Source organism: Mytilus galloprovincialis, chromosome 4, assembly GCF_965363235.1.
Source record: "Mytilus galloprovincialis chromosome 4, xbMytGall1.hap1.1, whole genome shotgun sequence".
Classification (NCBI taxonomy): domain Eukaryota; kingdom Metazoa; phylum Mollusca; class Bivalvia; order Mytilida; family Mytilidae; genus Mytilus; species Mytilus galloprovincialis.
The window spans coordinates 33,698,145-33,715,485 of NC_134841.1; the positions used below are offsets into that span (position 1 = coordinate 33,698,145).

At 32.8% G+C, this 17,341-nt stretch overlaps 1 protein-coding gene across 1 annotated transcript; it reads right to left on the minus strand.

Annotated features, from left to right (window-relative positions):
* Positions 1-252: 252 nt before the first annotated feature.
* Positions 253-17,101, minus strand: LOC143071938 (uncharacterized). The gene is made up of 9 exons (XM_076246639.1): positions 16,946-17,101; positions 9,388-9,526; positions 8,309-8,473; positions 6,203-6,438; positions 4,684-5,869; positions 3,837-4,005; positions 1,898-2,175; positions 1,081-1,251; positions 253-432 (listed from the first exon to the last, which is right to left on the minus strand). The coding sequence occupies exons 2-9, from the start codon at positions 9,514-9,516 to the stop codon at positions 382-384; spliced, it is 2,385 nt and encodes a 794-aa protein (XP_076102754.1). The 5' UTR covers positions 9,517-9,526; positions 16,946-17,101; the 3' UTR covers positions 253-381.
* Between the last annotated feature and the right edge of the window lie 240 nt (positions 17,102-17,341).

Sequence of the window (17,341 nt, forward strand, 5' to 3'; positions counted from 1 at the left end):
GGCAGTCCAGAAGTGTTGACTACTGGGAAACTGACTACAAAGCATTCCATTACAACTGTAATTGTTTTTAAAACAAACAAACTAATGTTTTTGATAAATCGTTTTTTTTTATTATTCCGACTACTGAAGATTGCAAGAAAAATTATGTTATTACGTATTTCCTGAGTTGATATATACATGTATTCCTGCAGGATTGCTTTATAGAACGAAAACTGCCCTTAACCAACATAATTCTATATGATAACAAGTATATTCTACAGGACTAAATGTCACCTCTTTTTTAATATTTTGTGTACAATGCTAAACTAAATATTCGTCAATAAATGATATGGAATTATAGTCTATCTATCCACCGGGTTATGGAACATCGTATAGTGTCTCTTAGCTGTCATCTTTAAAGTCATTCAATACTTTCTTGGAAACGTCCTTTATCTGAAACAATGAAGAACATATTAAATGTTCATCAAAAAGATGAAAAAGTATTTTGTCGATAGAAACTTACGTTGCGTCTGGTTTCAGGTTTGTTTCTAAATAGAAAGAGTCTCAAACTTTACACCAAGAACTAAGTCTTCTTTATGGAATGCACACGTCAATTTAGAGATATTTCAGATTTTTATTTTCTAAATGCATTAAGAACTTGACAAACTGTTGAAATGCCTTTGAAAACAAAAAAATACAAAACTATATTCATACTTCCAAAGATATAGTTGATTATTTTTTTAAAAGGTCTATAAATATATAATACACTGGATAAAAAAATTCGTCAAACGATATCTTTTTTTTGCACTTTTTTTGAGCCATTTTCAAATGTGTCAACAGGCATATGACAGATCATCAGGTGTTTAATCATACCGATACAAATATTGTGTAACCATATTCCTACACCAACCACGTTTTGGAGTTTTAAGAGTAATAACAATATTCACAAATAAACTTTGTTTTTTATTATCTTTATTGTTTTATCTGTGACCTTGAAGTTTGTCAAATTGTCTGAGAATATCACCTTTCCATGTAATCCTGAACATGCATGAAATATTTGCCACTGGACGTTAAGCAACCAACAACCTATCAATCACCTACCCATAAATGTAATTTAGCTGCTGCCATAGTACTACATTGTTTTTCTTCATATGTATATTTCTCCATGATTTCTTGAGCTCTCCTGGCATCAGCTTCTTTGAAACTTGAATCTTTTTGTGTACTTAGCCTTCCCGCTAACGCTTTGCAGTGGAACTGTATATCTTCAAAGTCCTGTAATATAATGCACACTCAAATTACTAATTCATTATTCTATAACTTTAAGGCAGTCGTCCGTCAAGGAAATCGCCGGCATATGGATTGGAATTTACAGTGTCCATTTTTTAAAGATTTCAATTACCAACGGATAAGGTATATAGATATACATGTTGAAATAACTGCGTAGGAGCCAAAAATAAGTAAATCATTTTCGCGAAGTGCAAATCCAATTGTTTTCATTCGTTTCCGAATTCATTAATGATTTTGATAGACTTTTCTACTTAAATATTTAAAACGTTGTAGTGTGTTGTGTTTAATCTTTGGTACATATTTTTTTAGATGGGTGAAAAGCAGAACGACCTATATTTTGTGCGCATTTTTATTTTGACATGTAAAAGTAAGATTGCGCAAACAAACGATTTTATTCCGATTTAACATAGCGATGTTTGTGTTGTTTGTTTTATTATTTTTTAAGAGTATGTGCTTGTATGGGACAAAAGAATTTTGACATCCATTCGAATCAAATGACAAAAAGGAAATGCCGCGAAACATTTAATTTTCCAAATCATTCCCGAGTAATATAATTCAAAGTAACCATTCTCGCATTTATACGCAGTATTAATTTCTCAAGCTTGACCCCGTTTTTCTACTGATTACAAACCTCATTTTCATCAACATCACATCCAAACAATACCAACAGAGCTGCTAAAGTGTTTTTGACAACGTCATTTGGAGCATTTCTATTCCGTAGTTCTAATAAGGCGTCTAGCAGCCTGGGAAGATCACAGGTAAAACCTTTCAATTGACGAAGAGACTCGGCAAACTTCTCTAATACTTGTATATCGTGTAGGAAAATATTCATAAATTTCGAATTTTTTATCATTTTGATTGTCAATTCTACATTCCCTAAATTTTTTCTCAGTCTGGCATCATGAATTGCTGAAATTAAACATTGATAAAATTGAAACAACCTGAATGTTCTAGTCACTTGCTCAAAAGTGAAATCTCATCTTATAACTTTTTTGGAATTGCAAACATTGAATACTAAAATGCAGTGCAAGCTTAAAATTTTGCTAGCCAAGGGTTGCGTTCCAGTCACCTTCTCTCCTAGATGACATTATCTGAATTTCGAAGTTTCAATTAAACATATTTATGTCGTTCAGAGTAGTATCCTGCAAAATCAGAATGTGCGAGTTCTTGTTGGTGCATGTAAAAAAAATGCATATTTCACACTGAATTCACGGAAAATGTATTGTTGTTTTAACATAGTTATTTACATAATATGATTGCGACGCGACAAGTAATGACATTTTCAAACGAGGAAACCAAAAAGTAATGAATCTTTGAAAGTAAATTTTGAAATGTTATGAGATCTCTGTCTTTTGAACATTTCGTTAATTCTACATATTAACCATGACAATGAGGATTAAACAATAGAAAGTTGTTAAGCGGGCATGCATACGATTAGTATCTGTTCAAGCTGTCTTTGGTTGTATTATGTTTGGGACTTGTATAGTGAAACTACTCGAGCATGTCGGTCATAAAACTTTAGTCAGTGTTGGGAGTACAATGTTCGTGCTAGAAACATCAAATCCGTTGGTTGGTTGAATTCTGATTTGGTAGCGTCCAGTTTCAACTATACTTCTATATATCTAGTCTTATGTTAATAAAGTTTTGGTTCAAACAAAATCATGTCTTTGCATGAAATGATTAAAGACATCGGCATTTATCACCCCTAGCTTGAGGTGGGGTTTGTGTTACTCAGTCTTCAGTTTTGCATGTGTACTTTTGTTTTTGTATTTGTGTGTTTGTCTTTTTCATTTTAATTCATGGCGTTGTCAGTTTATTTTCGGCGCAGGCGTTTGAATTTCCCCCGGTATCTCTTTTATAGGCCTGACCTCCACCCTCCCCTTAAAAAAAAAAAAATCAAACTTCGATCAATTTAATTTACGGGTTTGCTTACGCAACTATTTCTTAATTTAGTAAATAAGAACATCAATTTTCTGTCGCGCATTTTCCATATTGGCAACTATAGTCATGCCCCTCCAAAATATAACTAAGGGTTTTGCTTACACAACTTCATTTTAATTAATTGTACCTTTCTTGCGAGTCAAAACTTCAGTCTTCTGTCGGGCATATTCTATATCGGCATCAATTGTCATGCCCCTCCCCCGACTCATTTCCCAATTTAAACTAAGAGTTGTACCTATACAACTACTTTTTTTATTTAATGTACCTTTCCTGAGAGTTAGAACTTCTTTTTTCTATCGGGCATATTCCATATCGACAGCCGCCCTCCCCGACCAATCCCCCCCAATTTAACTTGGGTTTTGCTTTCACAACTAAATTTAGTGTACCTTTCCTCAGAGTTAGAACTTTAATTTTCTGTCGGGCATATTTCATATCGACAGCCGCCCTCCCCCGACCAATTACCCCAATTAAACTTTGGTTTTGCTTTCATAACTAAATTTAGTGTACCTTTCCTGAGAGCTAGAACCTCAATTTTCTGTCGGGCATATTCCATATCGACAGCCGCCATCCCCCGACCAATCACCCCAATTTAACTTGGATTTTTGCTTTCACAACTAAATTTAGTGTACCTTTCCTGAGAGTTAGAACCTCAATTTTCTGTCGGGCATATTGCATGTCGGCATCGTCCTCACCGATCTGTGTCCTCTCACATTGTAACAAACATTTGTTGATCTGTTCCATGTCATCTCCTTCCATAGCAGTCAGCAGATTACGTCGGGCAAATCGCTTACTCCCGGTCTGATAATTATCAATATTATAGATCAGTGACTACACTAGCTGAATTTGGTGAAAATCTTTCGGAACTTAGGTGTCCTCAAGGAACCTCAACTTCGTACTTTTTTTTAGTCTTCTTAATTTTTTTTTTTTTAATTCGAGGTCATTGAAAAGTTGTTTTTTTTATATGAACGGCGGGTGTATTTATAAACGAGCTTTAGAACCAGGAAAAAGAGCGCAGTTCGCCTAGCCTTTTACCTGTATATTGAGATACATATGTAGTTCAAAGAAATCACAAAAATCCTTATGCAAACCGCTTATAAATTAACAGATAAATAGAAAGCTTAAATTTTAGGTTTCAACATGAAACATGCAAATTTCGAACTGAAGTATCTCGAAAAGTGAGTCATAACCTGGGAATGATATATTTTCCATTGCATATTTCAATTGTGAATATATCAAAATTAACTCTCAGTCTAATATTTAAAGAAAAACAACGAGAGACCTTTTCTGTTCTCATTGAACTTACTCCGATATTGGTAAATCGAATTTTGATGTATGATCATGGATGTGTGTATAAAATAGGAGGGTTCTGTAATTCGGTAAAATAATCTAGTAGGGCACATGTGAAACCGATACACAATTTTTGTGAAAATAAACGTTACATCCTACTTGATATTATCTTCGATTGTATATATTTACCTCATATGTTGGTAACTTTGAAGTGGTCAGGAAATAGTTGCACACAACAGACATTTCCGGTTCGTTTGTATCATCCTTATGTTTTGAACGATGTCCAGCATAAATTCGGAGGTAGCAATTTTCTTTTGTCTGTGGATTTGCAACTATTTTAAGTTCTCTTGCTGATGTTTGCATATTATTTTCTTTTCCACTGGACTCGATCTTCCATGTAACTTTGTCATTCAATTCTTTCTGTAAATTTTCGTCATTTATGGAAGAATAGGTTAATAATTCTGTTTTCACAATCAGAGTCCTTGCTACAATGCTGTCTATAAAAAATCTGATACGGGTGGATTTTGTTTTGTCTACATGAATCTGGCCATTTCTGTGAGAAGGTAAAATAAATCCAGCTTCTTCCGTAACAGGTCCAAAACCTATACCAGGACGTCCAGGATCAAAAGGTAAGGGTTTACAGTCTTGTATTTTCTCATTACAAACTAATTGAAATTCTCCCAATCTGGCTAAACCTTGGTTGTGCCAACCACCGCTGAAAACTATTTTGTATATTCCCTTTGCAGGAAATTGAATAGTGCAATTCCATTCTGGAGTGTTTCGTATCATGCTAACAAGTTTTGGAATATTTTCTGGATTGAGCAAATCTGTTTCAGCACCTGAAGTGTTTTCTTTTAGGAGCAACTCATACCATACATCAAGTTCATTTCCAATTTTTAAAGGCGCTTTAAATGAAATTTTAGCTTCTCCATTCTTGGACGTTAGAGAGCATCTGTTTTCACTGATCATTTCCATACCAAATCTCCAGAATGGAGGGAAAAGATAGGCTCTGTCAAAGAATTCATTTCGGCTTATTTGGGGTTTGACTAGCTGCCATTTACTATCATTAGGATGACAGTCATAGAGAAATTCTTTTGGTTTAGGCAGAATGTAATTTTCATCAAATGAATTCTGAATCGTGCCTGCAGATTCTTCCGTCCGTTTAGCGATAGTTTGCCCTCCTGCTTCTAGCTGTATCCATCCCCCAGAGACCTTTCCAAATACTGAGCGACATGCCCAGAACGCATGTACAATGTGCCAATTGTCATGGAGATAAACAGCGTTCCACAGACTGCCTCTTTCATCTCTATCGCCAGGTTGATAATCACCAGCTTTACAAATTCCACGTATTTGTGCACATAATATCCCACCTTTTCTGAACAAAAAATTTCAAATAGTATGGTTAAAAAAGCATAAATCTCTTTCTTTGGAATAACATATTTCAAGTGCTATGATTTCTACTTGATACCAACTATTACACGTGTTTCGTGTTTTTTTTGTTTTTGTTTTTGTTTTATTCTTTTCAATTTACTTTTACATTCCAAAAAAAATTTGGAAAGACCTCTTCTGTTAAGAAGTTGATTTATTTCATAATTATTTTGTAGGTTATACATTTCTTTTCATGCCATTACACTTTGCCATGTTGATGAACTGTTACACAGTATTTCTAGAAATAGTCCGAGACTTTTACAACCCAAATATACGTTACCTGCAGAGAGCTGTAAAAAATGTAGAATAACTGGTTTTCTTTTGACCCAACAATGCTAAGTATCCTGCCGGTGATGTAGAATTGCCTGGTGACTTAGCCATCTGTTCAATATTTTGGTTGCTTAACCAAACTAAAATTGCTCTAACCAGGAATGCATCTCTTTCTGGGTGATTCTTGAAAGGTTTCTCTAAGTAGTCTATAAGATCCTCGAAGGTGGAGGTCACATCACCTGGTGACTGTTTAGGTGGTGGAATTGAAAAGTAGAAATTATGAGCAGTATTCAAATTTACATTTTAGGAATCAGTGTAAAATCAATTTCCCGATTAAAATGTGTGTTTTTTTTCCATAGACAATAACTGTTTAGTGTCTTTAAATGTCAGCTGTATTTGTACGAGGCTAGGAAACAAGGTGTATGCGAGCTTTTAGCGAGCTACTACACCTGTTTCGAGCCGAGTACAAATACAGCTGATATCTAAAGACACTAAACAGTTATTGTCTTTATCCTGCAATTAATTCTGTATATTGTTAGTGGTTTGAAAGACACAAAAACTAACATATTTGGCATTTATTTTCGATTTGTAATCCCTTGAGGCTCGCGTAGTAATATCAAAATCACACATTACGCTGAAGACGGGTTCGCAAAAAAAGAATCTCGAATGGTCAACAATAATACATCGCTCAAGGTGAATAATTATCTAGTTTGACATAACAACTAATTTCAACAGTAAAAGCAAATAACAAGACATTGTCAAATTTGAAACAGAAGTGTACGAGTTGTCCTACGCTTCAGACTTGACATTCACTACACATGCATGCTGAAATTGACATGGTTGATTAATAAATTTCCTGTTACAAAACTGTTAATTTTTCGAAAAACTAAGGATTTTCTTGTCCCAGGCATAGATTACCTTAGCCGTATTTGGCACAACCTTTTGGAATTTTGGATCCTCAATGCTCTTAAACTTTGTAATTGTTTGGCTTTATAAATATTTTGATATGAGCGTCACTGATGAGTCTTATTAAGACGAAACGCGCGTCTGGCGTACTAAATTATAATCCTGGTACCTTTGATAACTATTGTAACACAATCATACACATTCAAGTTTTGAAATCGACAATTGTCATCGTCATTGGAATGCAACTGGAATACACATTCTGAGGTCACACAGGTTCAAACAATACTCAGTCCGGCAGTGGGCGGAGCTTTAAAGCGATATCTGTATAGTATACAGATACAGCATAGCGATATCTGTAGGGCTGTATCTGTACAGTAGGACACCCAATTGCAGGATAAAATTATGTTAATGGAGTTGGATGGGTTTATAAGTACGGGCCACGTGCACTTGTATTTTTGTCCATCTGATGAGTTAAGCCTTTTTCAACTGATTTTTATAGATTAGTTCGTTCTTATGTTGTACTATTATTCCACTGTCCCAGGTTAGGGGGAGGGTTGGGATCCTGCTAACATGTTTAACCCCGCCACATTATTTATGTATGTGCCTGTCCCAAGTCAGGAGCCTGTAATTCAGTGGTTGTCGTTTGTTTATGTGTTACATATTTGTTTTTCGTTCATTTTTTTTTACATAAATAAGGCCGTTAGTTTTCTCGTTTGAATTGTTTTACATTGTCTAATCGGGGCCTTTTATAGCTCACTATGCGGTATGGGCTTTGCTCATTGTTGAAGGTCGTACGGTGATCTATAGTTGTTAATGTCTGTGTCATTTTGGTCTTTTGTGGATAGTTGTCTCATTGGCAATCATACCACATCTTCTTTTTTATATTATCATCTGGAATCCGACAGATTTTAATAGATACATCAATTTGTTACTCTTTGTTATATATTTATTTTTAAGAGGAGATAAAAAGGTGACAATAAAATGCTTAGTTGCCATTTTTCATAACCCTTTAGGAATAGATAAACCGTACTTAGCGGGGAAACAAAAAAGATGGAAAAGATAAAGACTCCTACTTCGGTTATGATTTGGTAATTATTAATTCTTATCCAATTAACCCCCAACCCACCCCGCCCCCCACCCCCCCAAAAAAAAATAAAAATAAATAAATGTATCGTCCCTCTCTGAAGTTCATATGATAAAATTTTCTTACATTTCTTGCATGATTGTCTCTCTGTTCCTGGTTAATTATTTCATTGCCGTTTTCGTCTGTTTCATGATTTGAACCTTTCCTTGCAAACAGCTTTTGGAATATTTCATGGCTTTCATCATTGGCTTTTGGTTCAGGATAACCGTCCTCTATTGGTTCAAGTTGTATCTGACGAAAGCAAAAATCAGTTAGATTTTCTATATATAAAATGAATGGAAATGGGGAATGGTCAAAGAGTCAACAACTTGAGTAAAGAGCAGAAAACAGCCGAAGGCCACCAATAGATCTTCAACACAGCGAGAAAATCCGCACCTGAAGGTGGTCATCAGCTGGCCCCTAAAAAATTGTGTGCTAGTTCAGTGAAAATGGAAGTCACACTAAACTCCCAACAAATAAATGAACAAAAATTAAGTTGTGACGAGATTTTCTTAAGAATTCAGTAGAATATCTTTCTATTTCTTCCATTAAAAAAGACTAAATGTAAAATTCATCGATGCTAATAATTTTAAACTTGACCTATTACGACATTGAAATAATATGATGTGAACAACTGATAGATATCTTAATTTTTTTCCATTTCGTAACATTGTTACTCCATTTCGGCTTATTTAGGTTAATTTCGACCCTTTTTCCCATTTTGAACTAACCGTAAGATTAATAACCTTTTTCATTCTAAATGTTGATCTGATCAGTCCTTTCAAAGTGATATTATAGTTTGTCTTACATTTATGTTGTGTTGTTACACTACTGTCCCAGGTTCGGACGAGGAGTATCAATCGCTCACAAAATTGTTACCCCTGCCCTGTTCTCTTTATGTCGATCCCAAGCCAGGAGCCTGTAATTCAGTGCTTGTTGTTTGTCGTTGTCTATCAAGTCGGTTTGTTTGTTTGTTGGTTTTTTTTCACATTTTGTCATACCGGGCATAAAGGCATAACTACCACTTCTCCTTAATTTTATTTAAAAAGCACATGTTTGATTTGAACACTATGCAGGAAAAAAGGAAGATAGCAACAGAAGAGCTACAGATTTCGACTCGATGACGGATTTTGTGGTTTCTGTATACATGTCGGATTCTGGCTTACCTCATCTGAATCATTTTCATACTCGTATAAAAAGTCACTTCCGTCTTCCTCATCTGGAGGTGTATTACTCCTCTTTGGTGTTGGCTGGATACTATCAAACTCATTCTGCTTACCATTACTACAACCCATCTAAACTTTCCTGTAAAGCAAGAGATAACAAGGCTACATGTAAGAAAGAAACTTTAATAATATACATAAATATTTGATTTACTATTATGTACCTCGTCATGCATGTACCATAGTACTTTGTCAGTGATTTTAGAAAGGATTGCCATCTGGTATCCTCCATAATTGATTATTGTTGTTACGTATATGCGACAATAGTATATTATACGTTATTTATGAAATAACTGAATTTAAATATTTCAAATCGGATACTTCAAATTGAATAGTTGGACGAATCAGATTGTGGTTCAAATTACATGGCAGTATATAGCTGCCTTTGTTATAGTTATAAATATTTTAATCCATCACAAATTTTTGAAAAATAAGTAGCCGTTTATGATATGCATTATTAATAATAAATGCATATTAAATTGCTTGAAATTCGTTTCAAAGGCTCTTTGAGATTGACCAATAATGGTAAAATATTCAGGATGATAAATTGAATAACACATAGCTGAGAGGATGATAGAGCAGATAGTTACCACGAGGAAACATTGCCAATAGAGACGAAGCCAAGGTTGATAATGTATTTTCTAGAGGTACCGATCCACTCAACCACCTTCTCAACTATGTGTTATTTAATTTATTATCCTGAATATTTTTACCATGATTGTTTCTTATGTACATAACAACGTTATAGTTATTATAAAATCGACAATTTGGAGCAAGATGTTTCCTACTTTCCGAGTTTTTTTCGGTTGTGTGTCCCTGGTAAGTGCAGCCGTTAATTTAGGTGCATGTATGTTTGCCACTTATCCCTTAAGGTTAAAAAAAGTGCTTAGCTATTATTAGAGCATGTCTGTCGATAATAATAATAATTTTTGACATTTTATCGCATCTTCATTATTATAATAGCAGGGTAATTACTATATCCGTTCAATAATTGATTAATTGGTAAAGATAAATGGTAGTCTTATTTCTTTGTCAACAGTAAACAGAAAATTTCTTTCAAACCATTTATCCAAAGTTTATACAGAGATTTATGGAAGCAAACAGTTATTGAAGCATTTTTGAAATAGAAAATGTGGACAATTTCCCCATTATCAAAACGACTACGATGGTTTCGTTTTAGCGTAAGTGTAAGTGGTCGCGAGTTCAATTACAAACCAGGGCAACTATAAGTAATTGAACATTTGTATTTTCTATTCTCTGCATTCACAGTTCTCGTTGGCCTCTTCCCTATACAATAAACAATAATCACAACCTACTAGTATTGAAGGTTGAATTTCTGCGTGTTTTAAAACATTTCAAAAGCTATCATAGATATAAGAAGATGTAGTATGAGTGCCCATGAGACATGAGTCACAATTTATAAAAGTATAATATTATAGGTCAAAGTACGGTCTTCAACATGTCTATTTATTTTATCTAGCAATTTTTATCAGAAACTTATTTTTGAACAATTCTCAAGTTGATTTCTCTTTTTAAACACTTTTAATTGATTTATAAAAAAACATCAACTTGTCAAACACCTAGGCCTATAAAGTGTTACTGTAACCTGTTCAAGAATTTAAAACAACATTTATGATAAAATTACAAAAGAAATGTAATCAAAATAGTTTTAGATCAACGTCATTTGTAACCAGTGACATTACCAAACTTACATGCGATGATTTGATCTGACATCAAAGCACAGACCATTGCAAACAAAAAATCAGCTAGGCACATCAGAAAATATACAGTCAAAGAAGAAATTATCGAAAAATTAGATATCAAATTATTTTAGAATATGTCGTGCCTATTTCGACAATGAACATTTACAAAAATATGTATTTTCTGTGTATATACCTTAATTTATGATGGCTCAGATAGGATAACTACATTTGTTCTTGAGGTGGCTCGTGGGTACAAAAATTTCAGCAAAAAATTGAACCTTTATTTTTCCATTACAAATTTTATTTATTACACTATTATGTTATTACTTTATGATATGGTAAAAAAATCCACCCAAAAAATCGATTTGGTTTGGCCCTAGATGACTTTTAAAATGTTTATATCATTGAAAAAGCTTCAAATTATCTCCCTTTGGTGCAAAAATGCCATTTTTTGGCATTAAATTTGAAATATCTTTTTTTAACTCATCGGTGACCTATATTTTATATTATAGTTTTCATATAAGCTGTACGTAAACTAAATAAATGTAAAATTTAAGCGATTTCTGTAATTAGGTTAGTTTTTTATTTCGATATTACCTCTATTTCTTCTATTAGCTCAACAGAAAAAAGGACATTAACAAAAATGTATGCTTTTTCCGGAGGCAGATTGTGAGCTTAAATGAACGGTGACCCCATTTTTTTTTTATTTCATTTTTCTTTTAAGTATATGATAAAGTTTATTTATAAAAAAAATATAGCGAAATCCTATATAAGAAAAAAAAATGATTTAATATACCCAGGAGCCCCCTTAATCTTAGTAAGCTTAATAATATTCTTATGTATCAAAATAAGGAATTTTCTCACAGGATGATAAATCTGTAATTCCACAAAACGAGCTGTTATGGTATGTCACGTACGTCCCAAAACAACAGCATATTTATAGAAGTAAGGTTGTCCTTTAGCTAGTATACAGTAGATTGTGTTTTCTTCTTTTCATAATTTAGCTTTGACAAAGAAAATTTTCTGCACACGTATAATAAGTGCGGTTTTTATACGCCCGACGTATTATGGTATACAAATGTCCGGTGTCCGTCCGTCCGTCTGTCTGTCCGTCCGGCGTAAACATGTCGCACCGTAACTTGAGAACGACTTATCTAAATTTCATGAAACTTAATATAATTGTTTATTATGATGGTCAAATGATCTGTATACTTTTTGGTGAAAATCAGATTTAAACTTTTTGAGTTACGGCACTTTGTAATTAAAACAGGGGTGTGTTTTTTTTCACATGTCGCACCGTATCTCAAAAACGATTCTTGATTATTGCTTAAAACTTTACACACTTCTTAGTTATATTAATCTTAATATCTGTATACTTTTTGGTGATGATTCAAAATTTCATTTTTAAGTTATTGAGTATTTTGTAAAAAAGGGGGAGGGTTTTTTACATGTCGCGCCGTATCTCAAAAACGATTTATGATTATTGCTTAAAACTTTACACACTTCTTTGTTATATTAATCTAAAGATCTGTATACTTTTTGGTGATGACTCAAAATTTTATTTTTGAGTTATTGAGTATTTTGTAAAAAAGGGGAGGGTTTTTTTTACATGTCGCGCCGTATCGCAAAAAACAATTTATGATTATTGCTTGAAACTTTACACACTTCTTTGTTATATTAATCTAAAGATCTGTATAGTTTTTTTGGTGATGATTCAAAATTTCGTTTTTGAGTTATTGAGTATTTTGTAAAAAAGGGGGAGGTTTTTTTTACATGTCGTGCCGTATCTCAAAAACGATTTATGATTATTGCTTAAAACTTTACACACTTCTTTGTTATATTAATCTAAAGATCTGTATACTTTTTGGTGATGACTCAAAATTTTATTTTTGAGTTATTGAGTATTTTGTAAAAAGGGGAGGGTTTTTTTTACATGTCGCGCCGTATCGCAAAAAACAATTTATGATTATTGCTTGAAACTGTAAACACTTCTTTGTTATATTAATCTAAAGATCTGTATACTTTTTGGTTTGATTCAAAATTTTATTTTAGTGATATTTGTAAAAAAAAACAGGGTGTGTGGGGGGGGGGGGGGGGGGTCACATGTCCCGCCGTGTCTCAAAAGCAATAAATGGTAATTGCTTAAAACTTTCTCAGAAACTATTTATGATTATTGCATAAAACTTCCACACAAGACGTCGGGCGTATCATGCGCTCATGGCTCAGCTGTTTATTATCCAAAGCAATCATAGGTTTGAACGTTGTTTTAAATGTAGACTTGTTAAAATCTTGATTAACATATGTGTATATACATTATAATATCATATTCAATGGTAGTTGTGGAACCGGAATTCTTATGGTCCTTATTATATATTTTTTATTTGTGTGAACCATAGACCTCAAATTGTCAAAAAAAAATCACAAGAACCATCAAGCTACAGTCCCGCAGCTAACGCAATGGTGTTTAATTTCAGCATATGAGACACGGAATCAAATCCGTGACGGGTGCCACATGTGGAGCAGGATCTGCTTACCCTTCCGGAGCACCTGAGATAACCCCCAGTGTTTGATGGGGTTTGTGTTGCTCAGTCTTTCGTTTTATATGTTATTTCTTGTATACTATTATTTATCTGTTTGTCTTTTCATTTTTAGCTTAGCGTTGTCAGTTTATTTTCGATTTATGAGTTTGACTGTTCCTCTGGTATTTTTGGCACCTCTTCTATTCTGTTTATCTTTACTTCTAATATTGGGCCAGCCGGAACCATACTAGATAGAAGTCACGAATACATGGTCTTTGTTGTTACACAAATAATAAAAGGAAATTTGAACACACTACAATTGTTGGATGTAGACACAGTTATTGAAATTTAAATGTAAAGTTAGACTTATTATAAATGCTCAAGGTTTTTTAAACTTAACTACCCTTTGTACGTAAATGGCAAGCGATGGATACTTATCTTTATTATCCGATATGTTTATTTTAGTAACAGTGGGTACCTCCCTATGCTAGTACATTTAATTAGGTTTTTTTTCCAGTTTTGTCGTTTGTAACTGAAAAAAACTGTCAACATACGTATGTAATACATACGTATTTGTATTCTAAATTTCCATACATACTATGTATCGAAATTTAAAAAATCCTTGTAACAATATCTGTTTTTAGCTGACTTTATTAGATAAAATGTATTGTTTGAATAAGTTCAATTTAGGTTATCTCCTTGACAATATTTTGATAAACATACATAAATATGTCGTTGTTGTAAACGCATCATAATATTTACAGAGCTGTTTGAAGTATTTACATTTGAGGTAGCACATCATAATGTTTCAAGCAATTATATCAACTATGATTGAATGACAAAGAAGTTTTGATCTGATTTGACAGACTTTTTTCCTATCAGTTTAAACGAAAACAAAAAATATATGATAAGATTGAAGTATACGCCATTGAAACAGTAAACCAACAACACAAAAATCTCAGAAACGAGTCATGAAGATCTAGTCTCCGGAATTTTTATGGATGATATTGCAAAGTAGAAAACATCTTTTAATGAGGTTTTCCGTAGATGACTAATAGAAACGCGTTCGGTTTAGTTCTATAATTGTAATCCATATACGTGTTACATTGCAATGCTTTGTTTTTTCCTTGGCCTTTTCCACTAGTTATTCTTTGGTTAGTTTTTCGGTTAAGATTTCATCACATCTAACGACAGTCTATTTGGTCTGTTTGTCCCGTTAGCAAATAAACAAATAAAATATTTGTTATTGATCTATATGCATTTGAATGCATACTGTAATTAAAAAGACCGTTATATTTATATCCTGTTTGACATAATTGTTAAATATCAATAATTAAGAATCTTGTCATAACCATACATAAACGTTTAATTTGATACATGATATTTTAATTTTGGCAGCGTACCGTAAGACTATGTCTGGCTGTAATGTTATATTGTACTAATATGTACTTGTTGTTTAATATATACAGGTTGTACTAAAATAAACCATGTATCTATTCATTCCGATAGTAAAATTTAACTTAATCCCAGTCCCGGTGATTTTTTTTTTATTGTAACGCCATTATCAATACATTGTCTGAGACTGCAACTATTTACAAATGTAATTGTGAGTTTAGACACAGCGGACAGTACAACTCAATAAAATAAAAACTACTAGTCAATGTGTTTGTAACAGTGGTATTAATACCACCCACTGTTCATAAATTTGTAGTTTCTGAAAACCGGAAGTACATGTTTTTATCATATATGTGTTTTAACAGTGTTTAACACCCATGTCTAGTGATTTGTATAATATCTGAAAACAAAACATAAATAAAAAAAATCTATAATGGATTGTGAATTTTGAATTAACGCCACTGTTGTGAACGATTTCGTAAATCTTTTTTTTTTTTGGTAAACAAACGATGCTTCCGTCGGTTAATAATCATATTTAGTGTTTTACTGGAATTTTGTAGGAGGAAGAGAGAGAATCGTGCTGATGGGCCCTACCATGTTAGCAAATATTGTACCCTTTTGTGCAGTGAACATGGACTCTTTCGTGTTGTGAATTATCTGAAGTAAATATCGAACTCTTGTTAAATTCGCCCACTACTTGAAAGCAAAAAAAAGTAATTCAAAATTAAACATTTAAATTTTTTATCTATATTGTAACGGAATATAATAATTATATATTTAAAATGAATTTTAGTGAAAAGTTGAGTTCGTATTACATTCTAACATTGAGATAACATTATTGTCGGAATTTCAAACAAAGGTTACACGAAGTCGATTTAAATTGCATTTAAATAAATTCTTACTGCATAGAGTTGGGCACTAACAAAACTAAAAGAAAATGTTTCTTTACAGTAATTGTTGCGTTCTTTTTATGCATGTATGTGTTTGGAAGTAGTATAATAAGAAGTACATTTGTACTTGGTTATTTCTGTTGAAGCTAAGAATATGTCTAGAATATGAACGAATATTATCAAATACATTTGTACTATAACTAAACCGTTGTACATGTGTAGAATAAATACGTAGTTATATAAATTATTTAATTTTTGTATTAAAGAAAGACTTTTTCGATTGAATAGCTTCACCTTCACTGATTCAGTCGACTTTCTACTGAAGTCAGTTTGTGCCAGGGTGGAGTTTTATTTTTGAGTCGTTAACAACTTAGCTTACTCGTTTAAACAACTTAGCTTACTCATAAAACGACTTAGCTAACTTGTTCAAACGAGTTAACTAAGCTGATATAACGAGATAGATATGCTAAGTCGTTATAACAAGTGAGCTAAATCATTATAACGACTTAAAAATAAAACTCCCAGCCGACACTAACTGGCTTCCGTAACTTTCCCATAGCTTTAAAAATTATATTCGTTAAAGGTACACACACGTATTTCTTGTTTTATAATGACATGCACGCAAATATTGTTCATATAGTACTATGAGTCACCGTTGTTTGAAAACGTTGTCCAGTTTTGTTATTTTTGATACAAATCCGAAATCTGTAAACATTGTTATGATCAGATTTCCCCCAAAAAAGAGAAGATTCCTATCTTTATTTTTTTTTTCGTTATTGGAAAAAATACCACATTGAAAGAAAGATAAAGACATATTAACTTTTGTTCAAAGACTCACTTCTATTGGAAAATATCAGTTTCTGTTTTTAAATTCCAATATTAATTACATATCCCGTTGTACAATATGCATCGCAGGTAACTGAGTATAAAATGCAAAACAAAATGTACAGTATTTTCATAAAAAGCCACTGACATGAAGAAACATCAAACCTACCTTGCTGTTTTAATCCTTAAAACCAAAGAAGTTCATTTCAATCCTGAAAATGAAAGTAGATTCTGTGAATTACAGAAGACAGTCACAGATGAATCGATTAGCTAACCGTACAATTTATCCTGATTTAAATACTTCATGTTACCTGTTAAGGAGCGCTGTAGCAATTGAGTTTAAACAAAAATTTTAAATTACACTCGAGTTATTCTTATCAAAAAGTAAATTTTGACATTTAATGAGACATTTCTGACAGAAGAGATCAAATACTATGATAATAAACTGAGATTATAATAACGTTGGCCTGAAATTAGAACGGTACATATAAAGTAATAGAGTGAGTCAAAGGTTATTTAGTATTTACAATATAATTGTTGATTATAACTTTTATGAACATTCTAA

Bases quoted from the DNA above. Each gene is read 5' to 3' on its own strand.
- LOC143071938 (XM_076246639.1), bottom strand. From the start codon at position 9,516: ATGGGTTGTAGTAATGGTAAGCAGAATGAGTTTGATAGTATCCAGCCA. The intron at 2,176-3,836 runs GTACACTAAATT...GTTTAATTTCAG, and splicing joins GGTTCTAACTCTCAGGAAAG to CAATTCATGATGCCAGACTG. The intron at 1,252-1,897 runs GTTTGTAATCAG...ATTATATTACAG, and splicing joins GTGATGTTGATGAAAATGAG to GACTTTGAAGATATACAGTT.